General features: G+C 46.9%; 1 protein-coding gene across 2 annotated transcripts in view; it reads right to left on the bottom strand.

The window, feature by feature from the left end:
* The window catches only part of LOC309559886 (sulfotransferase 1C1-like), a 231,890-nt gene extending 226,688 nt beyond the window's left edge, over positions 1-5,202 (bottom strand). For both annotated transcript variants that reach the window (XM_082263320.1, XM_082263319.1), the window contains exon 1: positions 4,999-5,202. In XM_082263320.1, the coding sequence (XP_082119446.1) occupies positions 4,999-5,125 (127 nt within the window). In that variant the 5' untranslated portion in view covers positions 5,126-5,202. The remainder of the gene's footprint in view (positions 1-4,998) is intronic.
* Between the last annotated feature and the right edge of the window lie 15,352 nt (positions 5,203-20,554).

Genomic DNA, 20,554 nt, shown 5'->3' with positions numbered 1-20,554 from the left:
AATGGAGATTCTTGTAATATTTTATGTCACACTGTATTTGCGCAGCGATCTTACAAACGCAATATTTTTTAAAAAAAATACAGTTATTTGAATAAGAAAACAGTAAAGTTAGCCCAATTTTTTTCTCTAATGTGAAAGATAATGTCAGGCCAAGTAAACTGATATCAAACATGTTATGCTTCAAAACTATGAACACTAGTGGAATAGCGACAAACATTGGTACTTAAAAATCCCCATAGGCGACACTTTATAAAGTTCTACAGGTTACCAGTTTAGGGTTACAGAGGAGGTTGAGGGCTCAAATGATTGCTCTCGCTCCAACGATTGCGAAGATAACTTTTTGGGCAGTGCCCCTCCCGAGACTAGACTCTGGATCCGCCCCTGAAATGGTCTCGGGACCCAGGTACATTTGAGTAACAATAATTTTGTGATTTGTCCTAAATCCCTTGAATGTGTAAATCCTAGAGACATATTTTCATTAAGTGAGAGAATATTGGGATTTATTTATGTCTTGTAAGTGTGCCGATTGTCAATTTGGTTTATTGTTTTGTTATAGAAATGGCCAGGAATATTTGGTGAGTAGTATTCCTGGAAGTAAATTATGTAAAGGTTATATAAAGTTGAAGTACATGAAAAGGGCGGGGAGAACTGGCTTACCTATGCCCAGGGCCGGCCTTTGGGGTGTGCGAGCTGTGCGGCCACACAGGGCACCATGGGCAACAAGGGCGCCGTGCGGCCTTCACAGCTCGCAGACAGTGGCGGCTGGTGAAGTTTTAAGATGGGGGGGTGCAAGACCCCGCCCTTCTATTTGACCCCTCCCATTTCTCAGAAGCCCCACCCCGTATAGACTCCACCCATTTTGTCACCTGTATTTTGCTTGCGTGAACAAATTCTCCCAATATATCACATATTAAGGGGTCTCTCAGTACTAGTATATCCTATAATAGGGAGCAGGGGCCCTATTATGGGATATACTGTGAGAGACACCCTATTATGGGATACACTGACGACTGAGAGTGGCACAAACCCCACAGTACAGACCCCCTAGCACAAACCCCACAGTACAGGCCCCCTAGCACAAACCCCACAGTACAGGCCCCCTAGCACTAATCCAACAGTACAGGCCTCCTAGGACAAACCCCACAGTACAGGCCCCCCTAGCACTAATCCCACAGTACAGGCCCCCTAGCACAAACCCCACAGTACAGACCCCCTAGCACAAACCCCACAGTACAGGCCCCCTAGCACAAACCCCACAGTACAGGCCCCCTAGCACAAACCCCACAGTACAGGCCCCCTAGCACTAATCCAACAGTGCAGGCCCCCTAGCACTAATCCCACAGTACAGGCCCCCTAGCACTAATCCCACAGTACAGGCCCCCTAGCACTAATCCCACAGTACAGGCCCCCTAGCACAAACCCCACAGTACAGGCCCCCTTTCAATGCAGTGACAAGCGTACATGCCCCCTTTCAATGCAGGGACCAGCGTACATGCCCCCTTTCAATGTAGTGACCAGTATACATGCCCCCTTTCAATGTAGTGACCAGTATACATGCCCCTTTCAATGTAGTGACCAGCATACATGCCCCCTTTCAATGTAATGAGCAGTATAAATGCCCCCTTTCAATGTAGTGAGCAGTATAAATGCCCCCTTTCAATGTAGTGAGCAGTATAAATGCCCCTTTCAATGTAGTGACCAGTGCACATGCCCCTTTCAATGTAGTGACCAGCATACATGACCCCTTTCAATGTAGTGACCAGCATACATGCCCCTTTCAATGTAGTGACCAGTATACATGCCCCTTTTATTGTAGTGACCAGCGTACATGCCCCCCAATGCAGTGACCAGCGTACATGCCCCCTTCAATGCAGTGACCAGCGTACATGCCCCCAATGCAGTGACCAGCGTACATGCCCCCAATGCAGTGACCAGCGTACATGCCCCCAATGCAGTGACCAGCATACCATGCCCCCAATGCAGTGACCAGCATACCATGCCCCCAATGCAGTGAGCAGCGTACATGCCCCCAATGCAGTGACCAGCGTACATGTCCCCAATGCAGTGACCAGCGTGCGTGCCCCCTTCAATGCATTGAACAGTGTACATGTCCCCAATGCAGAGTTTAGCGTGCGTGCCCCCTTCAATGCATTGAACAGTGTACAATCATGTCCCCAATGCAGAGTTTAGCGTGCGTGCCCCCTTCAATGCATTGAACAGTGTACAATCATGTCCCCAATGCAGAGTTTAGCGCGCGTGCCCCCTTCAATGCATTGAACAGTGTACAATCATCATATCCCCAATGCAGAGTTTAGCGTGCGTGCCCGACTGAGAGCAGTGCACTTACCTGGAGGCTGGAGCCTTGTGAGTCACGGCGGCTTCTCCTCCGACTCCGTCCTCTTCGTTCTGCGGGAACCGGCGGGAAGGTGAGCGGCTTCTCCCTCTCCTCTTCTTCATTCGGCGGCGGGCGGTGGGAAGGTGAGCGGCGCTTCTCCCTTTTGGCCTCTCCTCTTCTGCGGCAGGCGGCGGGCGGCGGGAAGGTGAGCGGCGCCGGCTTCTTCTCTGGAGACTCCTCTTCGGCGGCGGGAAGGTGACCGGGCGGTGACGGGAAGTGACTGATGCACGCACCGGCACCACCCCCAACGAGGTCAGCATGGATGTCATGAATCATGATTGGTCCAGGCTGGAGTCTGGACCAATCATGATCCAAAACATCACAAAAGGGGGGTGTTGTAGGGGGGTATTGGCCCCAAAGCAATAAAAACATACTTACAAGCAAAAGAAGTAAAAACCGCAGTGTATAAGTGTTGGTGGACGCTGCGGTTTTTACTTCTTTTGCTTGTAAGTATGTTTTTATTGCTTTGGGGCCAATAAATTATTCGAACATACTACACTATCTGCGGTCCTTCTATTTCATTTTTGGGGCTTACGGAGGTCTTTTTCTGGAGCGATCCCCTGCAAGACATCCCGATCTTGGATCACCCCCATCGATAGCCAAAGTGTAATAGTCCAACGGATTCTACAGGCATTAGAGACTCGTCATTGTGGTGAGTAGGGAACCTAGAGGGTTTGCCATTCACCTGAGCACTGTTTGGATAACTATTTCTGCACTTGAGCACTTTATTGGATCTATCACTACAAGGATTGGTTTATCACATTTTAAATATTTATTGTCAATTACTTATTTAATATTTTTTAACTAATTACCCATTTTATTAATTCACACATGGATTGCTAGCGCTGTTTTAAATTCGTTTACTACATTCTTGTCTAAGATTTACTTAGAGATACAGCAGCTGCACCAAATTTATTCTTACCTTTTCATACTTATATAATTTTTCACTTTGTCATTTCTACATTGTCATATATATATGTTTATTTTGTCTATTTGATTGGTTTACTCAATTTTTTCACGAATATTTCCACCATAAGCGCGGGTTTTAGTTTGGTATTGTCTATTTGATTGGTTTACTCAATTTTTTCACGAATATTTCCACCATAAGCGCGGGTTTTAGTTTGGTATACACAGATTATAAAAAAGGGGGGCGCCACAGGATTAGCTTGCACAGGGCGCCTGAACACCTAAGACCGGCCCTGCCTATGCCCCGTATTGGTACAATAGAATAGAAAAAAAGCTACTTAGAGCTATTAAAAGTGAAAGTGACTCTTAATCTCAGCCTCATGAGTCCAAAACTCTGATACAGTTTCACCTGTCTTCTGTTAACCGCAAAAAGTTCTATGACATGTCATGTATAATCGAAATACTTAGTCTGAGGGACACTGGGCGTGTTTTGTCTTTCAATACTAGTATATAAGTTTGTACGAAATAAACAGATATCAGGTCATTCTGAACTAACCTATGCTGCCTGTGTATTGAGTTTTATCAGAGTGGCCTCCAGGCCTGTAGAGTCCAGAGCCCAACCGGGTCGAGTCCACAAGTCTACCGCTTGGAGCGGTTAACGCCAACACAGACCACACCATACCCCCCCGGACCACACTAGCTCCAGCCCGCACACCTAACCCCCCTGGTCGCCAGCTCACTCACCCTGGGCAGGCGGCGACGGCTTCCCCCTCATTCTCCTCCGTGGGCTTCCCCTGTGTCTCCTCCCTCTTTCTCCTCCTTGGCCAATAGCATGGCCTCTCTTTTCGACCAATCGGGAAACAGGTCTCAGGACCTGCTTCCTGATTGGCCAGGAGGAGAATCAGTGTGGCAATAATGAATATTCATTCGCTATTGTCACACAACTGGGTGAGTTCAGGGTGCAGTGCTTTGCGCCCCAAGCCCACCCTTTTTTGAAGCCTATTAGAGCCTCTGGCTCTAATCACATGCTTAAAAAAAAAAAAAAACCCATTGGAATCCATGCGTCCAGCGCCCTGCATGTAGATTAGGAGGATGCATGGATAGGACAGGCCGCCACTGTTAGGAACAGTTTTTGGTGGACTGGTCCTTTAAAAACCAACAGCAAAATTCATTCTGGTATGGTAAAATACCATTATGAGCATTAGCTGAAACAAATACACATTTTAGACAAAACTGTTGAGAAATTTGAAATGTAAATGTTTTTCATGATGTTCATAGAAGAAATGGCTGCACTCTAGTGAATCCAACAAGTAAAAGATCAATTTACCAAATGTTGTACATATCACACATGCTGTTTCTTTTGCGTACTGTACATTGGGTGTAGGAATTATAGCAAGCTTTAGGCAGCACAAGCACCCAACCTGCAGGGGGACCAGCAAGGCTTGTATAGTGTAATTTCTCCTTGTATTTTTATGAAGTTGGTACCTTCTATTTACAAAATATTTATATTACAGAAGATTAAAGGCTTCACCCATTACAAGACCAGTCCTGGGAGAAGCTGCTGATAACTATGTTAACATATAACTGTTGAATGTACATTAACTCTAAGTCTTCTCTATACTGTATCAAGTATAAACCTAAATGGATATCTTCTAGATTAAATTGTGAAATAAAAGTTGAGTTTACTATGTACTTACCAGATTTTGGGTAAGTGTCTATCAAGATGTCCCCAGGCCTTGCTTGAAAATTGTAGATTTGCTCCCAGTTTGCAGCAATAACTTCAGCCAGAGCCATGCCCTCTACAACAGTTAGTTTGCCCGCCATGGGGATACCACGTCAACTAGTAGACACAAGTGAAAACTCAGCCTCGGTCGTGCTTTACATTGGACTGAACACAAGTTCCAGGGAACTTTATATCCCAAGATAGGAGGGAGTGGCAGCTTCAGTATTGTGAAGCAAAAACACACATTAGGCAAGCATTTCTCTCAAACATTAAGCTGATCCTGAAACTTGGCACAGGCACCCCAGTTTAGACTCAGAGGGAGAACACAAACAACTAGAAAAGGTCAGATTTAGTGGAAAACAGTCACCAAAGAAAGTCTGTGAAAAAATTGGATATTCTGTCTACTGTTTTCTTGGAGTACATCAGAGGACACAGGGCATCTTCATATCCATTATGATAGGGTTATGCTGCCACCATCTGGTGGTTGGACACTGGCAAAAAAAAAAAAAGGCTGTAATCCCCTCTCAGGTATAACCTTCCAGACACAGCCTCAGTTTTGTAGCAAAGCCATGCACAGGAAGATGGGTGGGATCCCTGTGTCCTGTGATGTGAAGGATTTTACAGGTAAACCAAAAATCCAACTTTCTTTATCGTATATGTCAGGACACAGGGCATCTTCATCTCCATTACAATAGGCATGTCTCAAAGCAATAAATAGGAGGGGAAGGCAACAGGTCCCAAAAACTAAAGACAGGTTAGAACCTCAGCTGCTTGCAAGACCCTTAGCTTGAAGGTTGCATCCACAGAGGCCTGAATTTCCACCTGGTAGAACTTTGTAAGGCTGCTACCTGGCCTTCAATTCACACATTCACTAACTTGAGCTACCAAAGCTTAATTTTGAATAGCCCAAGAGACACCAACACTCCTGGAAGAATTAAATAGCAACTTTTGAAGTTGAGGACCCTTCCTCAGTCTTTCATGAAGGACAAAAAGAGAATCAGATTGTTGAATCAACTCTGTGAACTGTAAGTAAACCTTTCATGCAGAAACCACATCCAAAGTATGGAAAGCCTTGTCCTCCATTGTCAGAGGTTCAAAATAGAAGGAAGGCAACTCAATATCTTTTTATGAGATGGAATGAAGAAGCACAAAAGGACGAATGAGGGTGTAATACCATCTTATCTTGAATGACCAGGAAGGGTTCCTTACAGTTAAGAGCTGCCAACTCTGAGTAATAACAACCAAAAAGACAACCTTCCTGGTCATAACCACTCAGGGAATACTGTAACCTGATGGGCTCAAAATGGAGACTTCTGCAGCACAGGAAATACTAAGTTGAGGTCCCACAAAGTCAACAGAGTCCAGACTAATGGAACAATGCTCATAGCATCCTGTACAAAGGCACGTATTAAGGAATGAGAAGCAATGAGAGTCTGTATTAGAACTGCCATAGGCTAAAATCTGACCCTTAATGGTAGTCAGGGCAAAATGTTTGTCCACTCCTGTTTGGAGAAAGGCCAAAATATGTCCCACAACGTACTTGTGAAGTTGAAGTTTATGTGTTAGACTTCCGGGAAGTCTTTCCAGCCCTGAGAAGTACAGGGATAACAGAATCTGAGACACCCCTGTCTTTCATGATACTGACTTCAACAGCCAAACCTTTAAAGCCAGTGACTGCAAAGCAGGATGGAATATTGGGCCCTGCAACAGGAGGCTGTGTCAATCCCGAAGAGTCCACAGATTAGTTTACACTGTTGGAGTATCGCATAGTCTTAGGCCAGGCTAGAAGGACCAGTATCACTGGATTCCCTTCCAGCTCTATCCTGTAAAGAAGCTGGGGCAGAAACTGTAGTGGTAGGAAAGCAGAAATTGGGGAAAACTGGTCCAGTGGTATCATCAGGGCATTCATTGTGAATGCTTGAAAGTCCACAATCCTAGACACAGATCTATCAGTTTTGCATTTAACCTGGACTCTAGAAGATACACATCTGGCATCCCCCATCTACTTAAGATTTCCTCGTTTAGCCCTGCTCCCAGGGGAGTGGCTTAATGCTAGTATATCCTCTTCACTTCGGTTGCCCTGAACCACCTCCAACCCAACTGACACTATTGGTTCTGTCATTATGAATAATCAAGACCACAAGAAAAGGGTTGCAATAAAGGATCCAATTTACTGATCTTTGATTTGCGTTTATAGAAATGCATAAACAGGGTCAATGACCAATAACATAAGAACATCAAAGGCAGTATAGATCCTGAATTCCCAACCTGTGACTTATGCAGGGTTCAGCACTCAGGATCAAAGGTACAATCCCCACATATATACATATATGTATACCTATATATGCTAGGGGATTAATACCCTATAATACTGTAAATACACTGTATTTCAAGTGAATATAGAGTGACCACAAATTAATACTGACAGTACCCAAAGAATAATTGTATCATTACTAACTACTTAGCAATATAATATAGTATCTCTGCACCAACTAAATAACAGAGTGCACTCTGTATGCTAACGGGGGCTCCCTTTACAGCTAGATTGCAAGAGTCTCCTGGATGAGTGATGCCTCACTAGTCTTCACCGGCAAGAAATCCTCAGCCAATCTAAAGAAAGTAATTGTAATCCACGGTAAAGGTGATTGATAACTGTATTCCCCAAGGTAGTTAATACTTGTAATCCAACAGATAAATGCAAGAATATATGTTGATGCTTCACAAGAGGCAGAAGCCTAGTTCTGTAAGAGGGGCCTGAGGCCTTTTTGTCCACCACGCACTATGTTTAACTACAGTGTCCTGTGGTGTCTGTTGAATTCTGTTTGGCCCACTGCTTTAACAGTTAAGCAGTCCGGCCCTGGCTCAGTCTAAGTGTAAGATAATGTCAATACTGGATTTCTCTCACCCAATACCACAAACTCTGTTCTGCTCTCCAACCAGGTCCCGCTCTGCTTAGCGACCCTCGCGGCCTCTCAGGGCATCCTTCCGCTCAGTCACACTACCGAGATTCTTCCGCTAGCAGCGCTTGCTCCAACTCCTGTGTTCACCACCAGGCCTCCAGCCTACTCCTCCGCAATCTGCAGCAGCTCTTCCCCTTCCTCACAGCACGCTGTCCTCGAGGCAAGAGAGCGAAAGTTGATCCCGCCCCCCTTTATAAAGACACTCCCAGCAGGCTCGTCGAGTCACATGGCTCCCTGGGAGAAGAGTCCCATTTCATAAGCATGCTATGGCCCTGGCTCCTCCCGGAACTACATCTCCCATAATTCAAGAGTCAATCCTCCTGCAAACTTTAATAACAGAACAACAGTCTGAACACACTAGCCTTGTGACCAGGCTACACTCGCACACCTTTTGGCGAAAGGCCCACTCCCTTAGAATAGTCATCTGCTGAGGAAGTCTACCTGACAAACTTCCAAACTGGGAAGGTGACTTTTAGCCCAAGCCAAAATCAGATGCGCTTCCTTCTGGACAGCATGACTTCTGGTACCTTCCCGGTGCTAGATGTATGTCATCATCATGCCATTGTCTGACTGGATTCTCACTGGGAGACTTCTCAGGAGTATTGGCCAATACAAAAGAGCCTTTAATTTCAGGATAGTTCAGACTGGCATCTGTTGTCAGAACTTTCCAAGACAGTGGAAGGAACAACCTTCTGGCCTCCAGCATTGGTATAGACATCCACCAGTGACAATTTTGTCTTTAGGGTGCAGACAGATCGGAGAATCCAGTCACTCTGTCTTCCTGTTCCACTCTGACAAAATATTCAGTGAAAGGGGCCTGGAATGGAACCGGGCAAATAGCACTCTTTCAAAGAAAGCAGCTCATCTTCTCTAGGACCCTCATGCAGAAAAGTAGAGAATTGATGCAAAGCCTGAAACGACTCTGCCTGAGATTGCAGTGACAAACATTGTTCCAGGCGTAGGATCACTTTACACTGATCCATGTTCAAGTATTCCATTTACTGAGTTGAGACAAACGCTGATTTTTGGAAGTTCAGAATCCACCCAAACCTTTCTATAGCGAATACCATCTGGTGTACATTGGATTCCAGAAGCAAAGCATATTGATACCAGAGCAGGTGGTCATCCAGGTAACCATCAATGGAAAAACACTGGAAATGCAGGAGACCCATGCTCAGACCCAACACTTTTGTTAGCATCCTGGAGGCAGTGGAGAGGCAAAATGACAGAGCTATGAACTTAAAATGTCTTCAACATTTGAGAACATAAAACATGGAAGGCTCAAAATTTCCTGCTTGTAACCATGAGACTATGCTGCTGACCTAAACGTCTGCAGAAGCTAGCAATCGTGAGTGGAGGCGCCCCATCATTGGACTTGTCTTCCAGCTTCGAGGGTTTGGAGGTCCATGGCTTCATGAGAAATTGGGTATTGGGCTTAGGCTTAGAGCTGGAGGCCTATGACAAACTAAAGGAATGCTTCTTGGGGGTAGGCTTCTGCACCACAGACTTTACCATCTTCTTCTTGAGTGGTAGTTAGGTACTCTTATCCACAGTTACTTTTTGAATTCATCCAAGAGAGGACCAAACAAACGCTTGTCACTATTGGAAATGTTGAATGGGCTTGTCACTATTGGAAATGTAGGCGGGGATTGTCACTATTGAAAATATGAACGGGGCTTGTCACTATTGGAAATGTGGGTGGAACCTGTTACTGTTTGAAAAATGTGGGTAGGGCTAATTACTATTGGAAATGTGGGCGGGCTTGGCACTTTTCTAAATGTGCGTGGGGCCTGTCACTGTTGAAAATGTAGATGGGGCATGTCACTATTGAAAATATGGGTGGGGTCTGTTACTGTTTGAAATGTTGGCAGGGCTTGTCACTATTGGAAATACAGGCATGGTATGTCACTAATAGAATATGGGTGGGGCCTGTCACTATTAGAAATGTGGACAGAACCTGTCAGTATTAGAAATGTGGGAGGGGGTTTGTCACTATTGGAAATGTGGGCATTGCCTGTCGCTATTAAAAATGTGGACGGAGCCTGTCACTATTGGTAATATGGGCAGGGCTTGAAAATGTGGGAGCAGAGCTTGTAATTATTGGAAATGTGGGTGGGGCCTGCCACTATTGGAAATGTGGGCGGGCCTGCCACTATTGGAAATGTGGGCGGGCCTGTCATTATTGGAAATGTGGGCAGGCCCTGTCACTATTGGAAATGTGGGCGGGTCCTGTCACTTTTGGAAATGTGGACGGGTCCTGTCACTTTTGGAAATGTGGACGGGTCCTGTCACTTTTGGAAATGTGGACGGGTCCTGCCACTATTGGAAATGTGGGTGGGGCTTGTAACTGTTTGAAATGTGGGTAGGCCCTGTCACTATATTGGTACCTTGATAACGTCATATCTGACGAAACGTGCGTCGGTCGCGGCGTGCTGACGTCACTGCTCTGTGTTTGAGGACGGGCGAAGGAGCCGACCGGCCGGCGGCTCGCATCCTATCTACGCTCCCTACCTGCATTTTTCTGTGAGTTGCTCTCCTTTATTTGAATAAATTTTGTTGAGTTTTACACTATCGATTGCCTTCTGTCTCCTCTTTGGTTTGGCTGAACTTGGAGCAATCGACATTGGGACATCCAGAGGACTCACAGAGACCGTTTGGCTTGTCACTTAATTTAATCTGGTAAGCGGCAGTGATTTTGGTGTTGGGCTCCATCTGACCTTGGCTGTCTCTCCACACGGCTGCACTTACTTCTTTGAGTTATGGCACACACAGAAGTCATTTCTGAGACCGTTTTTGCCTGTTGAGATTAGATTCTGGTAAGAGGCAGTGATATTGGTGGTGGTTTCCTATTCCTTTGGTGGCTATCTGGCTGCCCCATTCACTCATTATTTACCATCCTGTAGTATCTATACTGGTGTGGTGGCCGTTCCTTTCATCATATTTGGTGGAGGCTCACTATCCGGGTGTTTGTGATATAAACATACAGTATTACGCTATGGATATATAATTTTTCTTCACATGTATCTGATATAACATTGGGAGAGACTACATTAATCTCCGAATTTGAGACTGCTGGACCTACTTCACCTGGTTTCTTAGGGCGAATTCCCTTTCCTTGTCTGGTAAGGAGATCACTTATCTGATGGTTAACATTTCCTATTGAGGATTTTGGATTACTCCTGTTACTTGGGACATCCTTTGACCATTGGACGTTTATTGGACATTTATTTATGATTTGACATTTATGCGAATATTTGCCAACATCACTCATTAGCGCGACTTACCTAGCCTATATGTTTTGATTGTTTGTCACAATTTAAGTTGCTGCTGGATCGCATTAGTTAGCGCAGTTAATTTTTTCCTAATTTACCTGTCACTATTGAAATTGTGTGCGGGGCCTGTCACTATTGAACATGTGGACAGGGCCTGTCACTGTTGGAGATGTAGAAAGGACTTGTCACTATTGGAAATGTGACTATAAGGAATGAAAACCGCACTTAGGTCAATGTGAGAAAGGGAAAAAGCTGCAAGCATACTGAGATATTTGACATTATAAAAAAGTATTAAAACAAAAAGCTGCACCAATTCTGATCCCCACAATACACATTATTCAACATCAATAAATAATTGTGAATAACAATTATTAAAATTCAAAAGTGATAATATACCATATAAATTACCTAATATATTGTGAACAAATTATTATTAAAGTCCAAAGTAAATAAAAGTGGATAGGTATGCCCTGCCTTTGTGAATCATTTAAATCCATGTAAAAATAATGGACATGTAAAAATTCTAAATCATGGGTGTCCAATCTTTTGGCCTCTCTGGGCCACATTGAGTGTAGAGAAATTTTCTTGGGCCGCATATAAAATATAGACTATAGTTAAGGCATGTAATAAAATGCCGCCGCGCCCCCCACACTAATTTAACACAACTAGAGGATGATCAAATTAAATGGAATCAGTATACAGAGGTTTACTTCTTCTTCTGAGAGACAATAAAGGAACACTCTAACCACCATGACCACTTCAGCCACTTCAGTGATTTGAAGTGGTCATGGTGGTAGGAGTCAAACACTGCATATGCTCGCCTTTTGCAGACTCCATCAGGTTTTCTTCCAGAATGGTCCTGTATTTGGCTCCATCCATCTTCCCATCAATTTTAACCATCTTCCCTGTCCCTGCTGAAGAAAAGCAGGCCCAAACCATGATGCTGCCACCACCATGTTTGACAGTGGGGATGGTGTGTTCAGGGTGATGAGCTGTGTTGCTTTTACGCCAAACATAACGTTTTGCATTGTTGCCAAAAAGTTCGATTTTGGTTTCATCTGACCAGAGCACCTTCTTCCACATGTTTGGTGTGTCTCCCAGGTGGCTTGTGGCAAACTTTAAACGACACTTTTTATGGATATCTTTAAGAAATAGCTTTCTTCTTGCCACTCTTCCATAAAGGCCAGATTTGTGCAGTATACGACTGATTGTTGTCCTATGGACAGAGTCTCCCACCTCAGCTGTAGATCTCTGCAGTTCATCCAGAGTGATCATGGGCCTCTTGCATGCATCTCTGATCAGTCTTCTTGTATAAGCTGAAAGTTTATAGGGACGGCCAGGTCTTCGTAGATTTGCAGTGGTCTGATACTCCTTCCATTTCAATATTATCGCTTGCACAGTGCTCCTTGGGATGTTTAAAGCTTGGGAAATCTTTTTGTATCCAAATCCAGCTTTAAACTTCTCCACAACAGTATCTCGGACCTGCCTGGTGTGTTCCTTGTTCTTCATGATGCTCTCTGCGCTTTAAACTGACCTCTGAGACTATCACAGTGCAGGTGCATTTATACGGAGACTTGATAACACACAGGTGGATTCTATTTATCATCATTAGTCATTTAGGTCAACATTGGATTATTCAGAGATGCTCACTGAACTTCTGGAGAGAGTTTGCTGCACTGAAAGGAAAGGGGCTGAATAATTTTGCACGCCCAATTTTTCAGTTTTTTATTTGTTAACAAAGTTTGAAATATCCAATAAATTTTGTTCCACTTCATGATTGTGTCCCACTTGTTGTTGATTCTTCCCAAAAAATTACAGTTTTATATCTTTATGTTTGAAGCCTGAAATGTGGCAAAAGGTTGCAAAGTTCAAGGGGGCCGAATACTTTCGCAAGGCACTGTTTATGTATGTATGTATGTATATATATATATATATATATATATATATACACACACACACACACACACCACACACACACACACTATTTTTCAAAAGTATTGGGACACCTGCCTTTACACACACATGAACTTTAATTTAACTTTAATCTAGGGTTCAATATTTAGTTGGCCCACCCTTTGCAGCTATAACAATTTTAACTCTACTGGGAAGGCCATCCACAAGGTTTAGGAGTGTGTCTATGTGAATGTTTGACCATTCTTCCATTAGGTCATTTGTGAGGTCAGGCACTGATGTTGAGCAAGAAAGCCTGGCTCACAGTCTGCACTCTAATTCATCCCAAAGGTGTTCTATTGGGTTGAGGTCAGGACTCTGTGCAGGCCAGTCAAGTTCCTCCACCCCAAACTCACTAATTTATGTCTTTATGGACCTTGGTATTCGGTAATTGCTCCACCAGAGGCTGCAGTTGCTTGTCTAGCCACTGACCCAGCCTCTCATTCTCATTCTCGCAAATCCATGATACGATGGGCCTCCCATACAGGGGGTGTAACCCCTTGTGGGTCTTAGGTAGACGGTAGAAAGTCAGGAGGGTGGGGTAATCTGGAATCAATGCGTTTGCTTCTTTTTGATTAAACACTCCCAACCTAACCCCCCATATCTATCAACCCAGTCACAATGGTCTTATACTTTTTAGCCGGGTTCTGTCTAAGTTTGATATAGGTACAGTCATTCTACAATTGTTGGTTGGCCTCATACCTATAAATATTGGCATTCATAACAACAATTAGGCCTCCTTTGACTGAATTGTGGATGATGATAGCTTTTTCATCTTCCAAATTTTTTGGGGCCAGCCATTCCTTTTTGGTAAGATTGTCCTGCCACTCTGTATTACCACCCATCACTTACTGTGCTAATACTGTCAAGTCCCGTGTAAAACAGCGTCAACCATCTGTGACAAGTCATTGTCCTGTGTGTGTCACTTTGGGGTGCTGCAATAAATGGTATGGTGTGTAGCTAATCTTTCTGTCTACGCTGTAGAAATGTGGGTGGTGCTAAATCGGTCACTGTGGAAATATGGGAGTAAAATCATCAGGTAGTTGCAAGATTTCGAATTATTGAACATTTGTTTATATCAATTTTAATGCTTAGGTATATTTCAAAGCTTTCCATAAGCCCCCTGCAATAGCCATTTTGAAACTTACACCACAGCAGGTACAAGAAAGGCAGAAGTGAACATATTAATGGACGAGGCAACCTCTTTAGTTCACGTTGGCCTCGGCAGTGGTACAGCCAGAGTTACAGGTCTGTGAAGTTTTGGAATGAGAACACCTTAATCTGTTGCAGATTGAGACACCTGTAAGGAAAAGGAACCGCGGAGGAGGGCCTGTGGATCTGTGAGACACAAGGGTGTCTTCCTTAGAGCTCTGTTTCCCAGGGCAGTGCAAACGGTGCATGGACCAGGACATCTTTCCGAGGTTGTAATGACCACCTGCATAGGTAAGCTGTGGATAGCCCCAAGGATTGCTACCTCTGCTGCCTGATTTTGTGCATCTTGTTTGACCTGTGTTTGATGCAATTCAGGAAAAACGGTGACTGGCTCTTTTTGACACTCTTCTAGGTTCCTCTTTTTAAGGGCTCCAGATAAATTATTTTCCAGCTTGTGAAACTATGAGTATGTTTTGGTGTGTGTTAAAACCTTCTTATTCTGGCCTGAAGCATGGCCAATGTGACAAGCCACAACTTGTGGCCAACGTTAAAAAAACGGAATTTTTGTAAAATCTTACCTGTAAAATTCCTTTCTCTGAGTCCTCCGACAGTCGCCGCCTCTTCATATTCGTCACAATGGGGTAATTGACCTTTGCTCAGTAGGAGTAGCTAGGCAACAGAATATGTCAATATCAAAGCTTTTAGCATATCCCACCCCCAGGGGGTGGTCCCCTCAGTCAATACCCTCCTACTTCCTGTAACCATACCTCAGTTTCAGTAGAATAGCAGTAGAGTATATAACCAAACCCCAAAAGAGGGGCAGGGGCGGCGACTGTCGGAGGACTCAGAGAAAGGAATTTTACAGGTAAGATTTTACAAAAATTCAGTTTTCTCTTACGTCCTCCGACAGTCGCCGCCTCTTCATATTCGTCACAATGGGGACGTCCCAAAGCAGTACAAACATGAGGGGTGGGAAATGCACCCGCGCCTAAGGCAACGCAGTCTCCACAGCAGAAACAAAGGAACCTTACCAAAGGAAGGAAACCAGCTGGGTAGCATGAAAAAAACTTGCTCAACAGGAGCAACAACCCAGGAAAAAACAAATAACCTAGGGATAAACGACATCCCAAACAGCCAAGGGCCCAAAAACAAGGGACCCTAAGGTACTAAGAACCTTGCGGCCAAAAGGAAGCATCTGCCGATGCCTGAACATCCACCTTGTAGAACTTCGAGAAGGTGCGAACGGACGACCAAGTCGCCGTCTTACACACCTGGGCCACAGATGCCCGATGATGACAGGCCCAAGACGTACTCTGAGATCTGGTAGAGTGCGCCTTCACAGGCATGGGGGGAACTTTCCCCTTCAGAGCATAGGCCTGTTCAATGGTCTGTCTGATCCATTCAGCGATGGTAGAAGTCGACGCCGCCATGCCCTTCCGAGGTCCCTCTGGAAGGACAAATAAAGAATCCGACTTGCGAAAAGATTCCGTCGATTTCAGGTAAACCCTGATCGCCCGAACAACATCCAAGGAGTGCAAATCCACCGCCTTCGGATGTTTAGGCTTCGCGCAGAGCGAAGGCAAGACAATGTCCTCATTGAGGTGAAATTCCGAGAACCTCTTTGGAAGAAAAGAAGGGTTAGGTCGCAAGACCACCTCATCCAAGTGAATGACCAAATACGGAGATCTGCAGGACAAAGCAGCCAGCTCCGACACCCTGCGAGCCGAAGTGATCGCCACCAAAAACGCAACCTTCTTGGACAACATAGACAACGAGATCTTCTTGATCTGTTCAAAAGGAGCGTGTTGCAATACGGACAGAACAAGGGGCAAGTCCCATGGAGGCAAAGGTTCCCCCCTAGGAGGGACCAGGTGTCGCACCCCTTGAACAAAAATGCTAACCAAGGGGTTAGACGCCACAGGGCGTAGAAAAAGAACAGCCAGCGCAGAAACCTGGCCCTTGATTGTAGCCAACGCCAAACACTGGTCCACACCCGTTTGAAGGAAAGGCAACACCCTAGACACCGAGTATGAGCGAGGGGGATACCCCCTGGACTCACACCAGGCAAAATAGACCTTCCAAGTACGGTAGTAGACTTTCCCCGAGGAAGACTTCCTCGCGTTGATCAAAGTGTGAATGACCTCAGGGGATAGACCCCTATCCTTCAGGACCTCGGTTTCAACAGCCAGGCCGTCAAAGCCAGCGACTGTAAAGCAGGATGAAAAATCGGTCCTTGAGACAGAAGATCTTCTCGAAGAGGCAGACGCCATGGAGCGTCGATCGCCAGATTCACGAGGTCTGCATACCAAGACCGGCGAGGCCAGTCCAGTGCCACTAGAATCACCGTGTGCGGTTCCGAGGTCAACCTGCGAAGGAACCTGGACAGCAGTTGAAACGGTGGAAATGCATACATCAGCCGACACTGATGCCACGGAGTTACCAACGCGTCTGACGCGTCTGCCCAAGGATCGCGCGTCCATGCCACGAACCTTTCCACCTTGTTGTTCAGACGAGACGCGAACAGGTCTACCTCCGGAAGACCCCACTGCGCGCACAACATCTGGAAGACATCCGGGTGGAGGGACCATTCTCCCTGGTCCAAGGTCTGGCGACTCAGATAATCCGCCTGCCAGTTCTCCACCCCCGGAATGTGAACCGCCGTTATCGCCGGGACGTGCGTCTCGGCCCAAGACAGAATGTCGGCCACCACCCGAGCCGCTCGGGCACTCCTGGTGCCCCCGTGGTGGTCGATGTATGCCACCGCCGTGACATTGTCCGTCTGCACCCGAACCGGACGGCCCTGCAGCCTGACCGTCCAACGTCGAAGGCAGAGATTTATCGCTCGCAATTCCAGAATGTTGATCGGAAGGGAGGATTCCTCCTCCGACCATGTTCCCTGGGCGGACAGAACGCCCAGAACACCACCCCAGCCCGACAGGCTGGCATCCGTGGTGATCACCGTCCATGAGAAAGGACGAAAAGACTTGCCCCCCGACACCGCCGGGGACTGTAGCCACCACAGAAGATCCCTTCTGGTACGATGACTCAACAAAATCTGGAGATCCAGAGATTGCAGTCGCCCGTCCCACCTGGACAGGATCTCCGCTTGGAGACCCTGCGTGTGAAATTGGGCGAAGGGAATCGCCTCGAAAGCCGAGACCATCAATTCCAAACCCCTCATACACGTCCGGAAGGATGAGCACTGATTGTCCCTGAGGGACATGACTTCTTCCTGAAGTGTCCTGAGCTTATCGTACGGTAGGAAGACCTTCGCCTGGACCGAGTCCAGGATCATTCCCAGGTAGGGAAGACGAACCGACAGGCACAGCGTCGATTTTGGAAGGTTTATCGTCCAACCAAACTCCTGTAGAGTTTGCATCGTGACGGACAGGTCCTTCACCAGACCCTGACTGGTCGCAGACCGAACCAGAATGTCGTCCAGATACCCCAGGACAGAGATGCCCTGGGCTCTCAACAAAGCCAGAACCGTTGCAAGCACCTTGGTGAACACCCGCGGAGCCGAAGCGAGACCAAAGGGTAACGCCACGAACTGGCAATGATCCTTCGCAATGGCAAAGCGAAGGTACCTCTGGTGACCCTCGAAAATGGGGATGTGAAGGTACGCATCCTTCAAATCGATGGAGGCCATAAATTCCCCCGGAACCAGGGCAGCCACCACCGACCGCAGGGATTCCATGCGGAACTTGCGAACCCGCACAAAGCGGTCCAGAGCTTTTAAGTCCAGAATTGGACGTACCTTGCCCTCTTTCCCGGGCACATTGAACAGATCTGAATAGAACCCCCGAAATATGTCCCGATGAGGCACCGGAACCACCACTCCCTGAGCCCGCAGGTCCCGCACCGCCAGGTGCAGATCCCGCAAACGCTCCGGAGACAGTCGAAGATTTGAGGGAAAAAAATCTGCACGCCGGCCGGGAGAGAAACCCGATCTCTGCTTACCTGTCCACGGCTTCCTTAGGGAGCCTTGACCTTTGAAGGGTCTGCCCTTATAGTGTGACCGAAAGGCACAAAAGGATCCCTGAGAGGGTCTAAAGAAGCATGCTTCGTACCATGAGCAACCTTAGCCTTGTGGGATTGGGGCAAGAGCGTGCTCTTACCCCCCGTGATCCCCTTCATCAGCGCATTCTAGGGTTCGCCAAAAAGGCGAGATCCCGTATAGGGTAGATTAGCTAAAGTTCTGCGAGAAGCTTGGTCCACAGACCAACATTTCAGCCAAATCAGGCGGCGTGTCAACACCGCCATGCTGTGCACACGTGCAGCCAAAGGGACTATATCTAAGTCCGCATCACACAAATACATGACACCCTGATGGATTTGATCCACCATAGCCAACGTCGCCGGAGGGGCAGAGTCAGCCACCAGGACGCGCCTGAGCACCTGCGTCCAATCCGCGACAGCCTGAGCTGCCATAAGTGAAGCAAAAATAGCTTTCAGCATGGAACCGGTAACCGAGTAAGTATGGCGTGCAAGAGACTCCAGCCTCCTGTCCGTGGCATCCCGGAACACCGGGGTATCCTCCGCCGGAATCGCAGTAGATTTATTCAAAACTGCCACCGCGTGATCCACCGGAGGTGGCACACACCAACGTTCATCAGTAGCGGGTGTGAAAGGATAACGTAGCTTGAACCTACTTGGCACAGCAAAAAGCTTCCGTATATTGCGCCATTGTTCCCTAACAGCGCGCTGAAAATCCTCAGTGCAAGGAAAAACCTGCGATGATTTGCGTCTCCGCTGCGTCCCATAAGAGGCCAGGACGGCAGGAGGACATGGTTCATCCTGCAAATGCAGTGTTTGTTTGATAGAAGCAACCAATTCATCCATGAGTGCAAGCTCTTCAGACGAGCCAGGGGGGGAATTATCAACCCCTTCAACTTCTGCCTCCCCTTCAGACCCCACAAGGCCAGGGACGAGCGGGACCCCGATAAGGTGACCCCAGCCATAGCAGCCCCATCACCATCGCCCTCTGAATCAGAGGAAATTGAAACTCTGGGCCGTTTTGTGGATTGAGCAGCCACAAGCATCTGCACCTGAGCAGCTAAGTAAGCCACGACAGTAGCCAAATCACCCCCCGCGGGGGGAGCAGCAGCAGTCCCTTGGCCCCCCACTAAAGTGGGGGGAAATTTGCTTTTCTGAGAATCCATGCCCCCAAAAGTGTGTAGGAAAAAAAGGAGTACTCCCTCCTTAAGATCGCGGCGAGCAGAGCCCACCGCACACACCGACCCCCACAGGGAGAATCACAAAAACATAGGCAAGGAATACAAGAATAAGGAAGATAAAACCTGGAGAGACCACTCAAGCTGCTGCACCGATCGCTGTTCTCAGGGAAAGGAAGCGATGTAACACAGACCGCTCCTATAAAGCATATGGAAGGCTCCACAAACATGGCCGCCGGTGAGGGACTTGCAAAGGCAGAGCATGCAGCGCTGACATGTGGCCCGAGCGATCGCCACCAAAATGGCGGCGCTTGGCGCCAAAAACGCCGCTCCCAGCACACAGAAATGGCCCTCATATGCCTGCAGCTATTAATAAAATGGCGGACCGCAGCAGCGGCCGCCGCATGTTGCACAAAACATGATCCACAGCATGCCCTACAACATACAGCATGTCACACAGAGAATCACACAGTTTGTAACACAGAACAGTGTATAACAGCCCCCCCCTCCTTGCAGCCCACAGCAGCATCAAACCAGACAGGGAGCCCAATAGTGTGAACAGACATGCAGGGTTACACAGTCCCAGACTGACACCCACTAAACAGACAGGTCCCCACACAGAGTACACTTACCTTCTGAATGGCGTGGGGAACCCACACAAGCGATCAAGCCACTGCACATGGGACAGGGAGAGTCGCAGCCAGGACGCAGTAGAACTGCGATGCGAAACCGCATGGCGTCCTGTGAGGTAGCCACCTCACCACAGCATCCCTGCAGCGAACAGGGATGGGTCGTTCACATATGCCAGGAAAAATACCTGACTGAACGCTCGATGGCAGGCTGGAAAGCCACTGGCCCACAACCTGCGACCAGGGGGGCCAACCCGAGACCCAGCCCGCACGATCCTCTTCATCAGAAGAACTAACTAATGCTGACAAAAGTAACAGCTAAGTAAAGAGAGAGAAAAAAACTAAAATAAAATCAAAAAGAAGATAAAGGCTGAGACAAAATGCTCCAGCACA

Source organism: Pelophylax lessonae, assembly GCF_965119305.1.
Source record: "Pelophylax lessonae genome assembly, chromosome: 7".
NCBI classification, from domain to species: Eukaryota; Metazoa; Chordata; class Amphibia; order Anura; family Ranidae; genus Pelophylax; species Pelophylax lessonae.
Note: the sequence above shows the minus strand (reverse complement) of the source record. Positions and strands in the feature narration are given on the sequence as shown.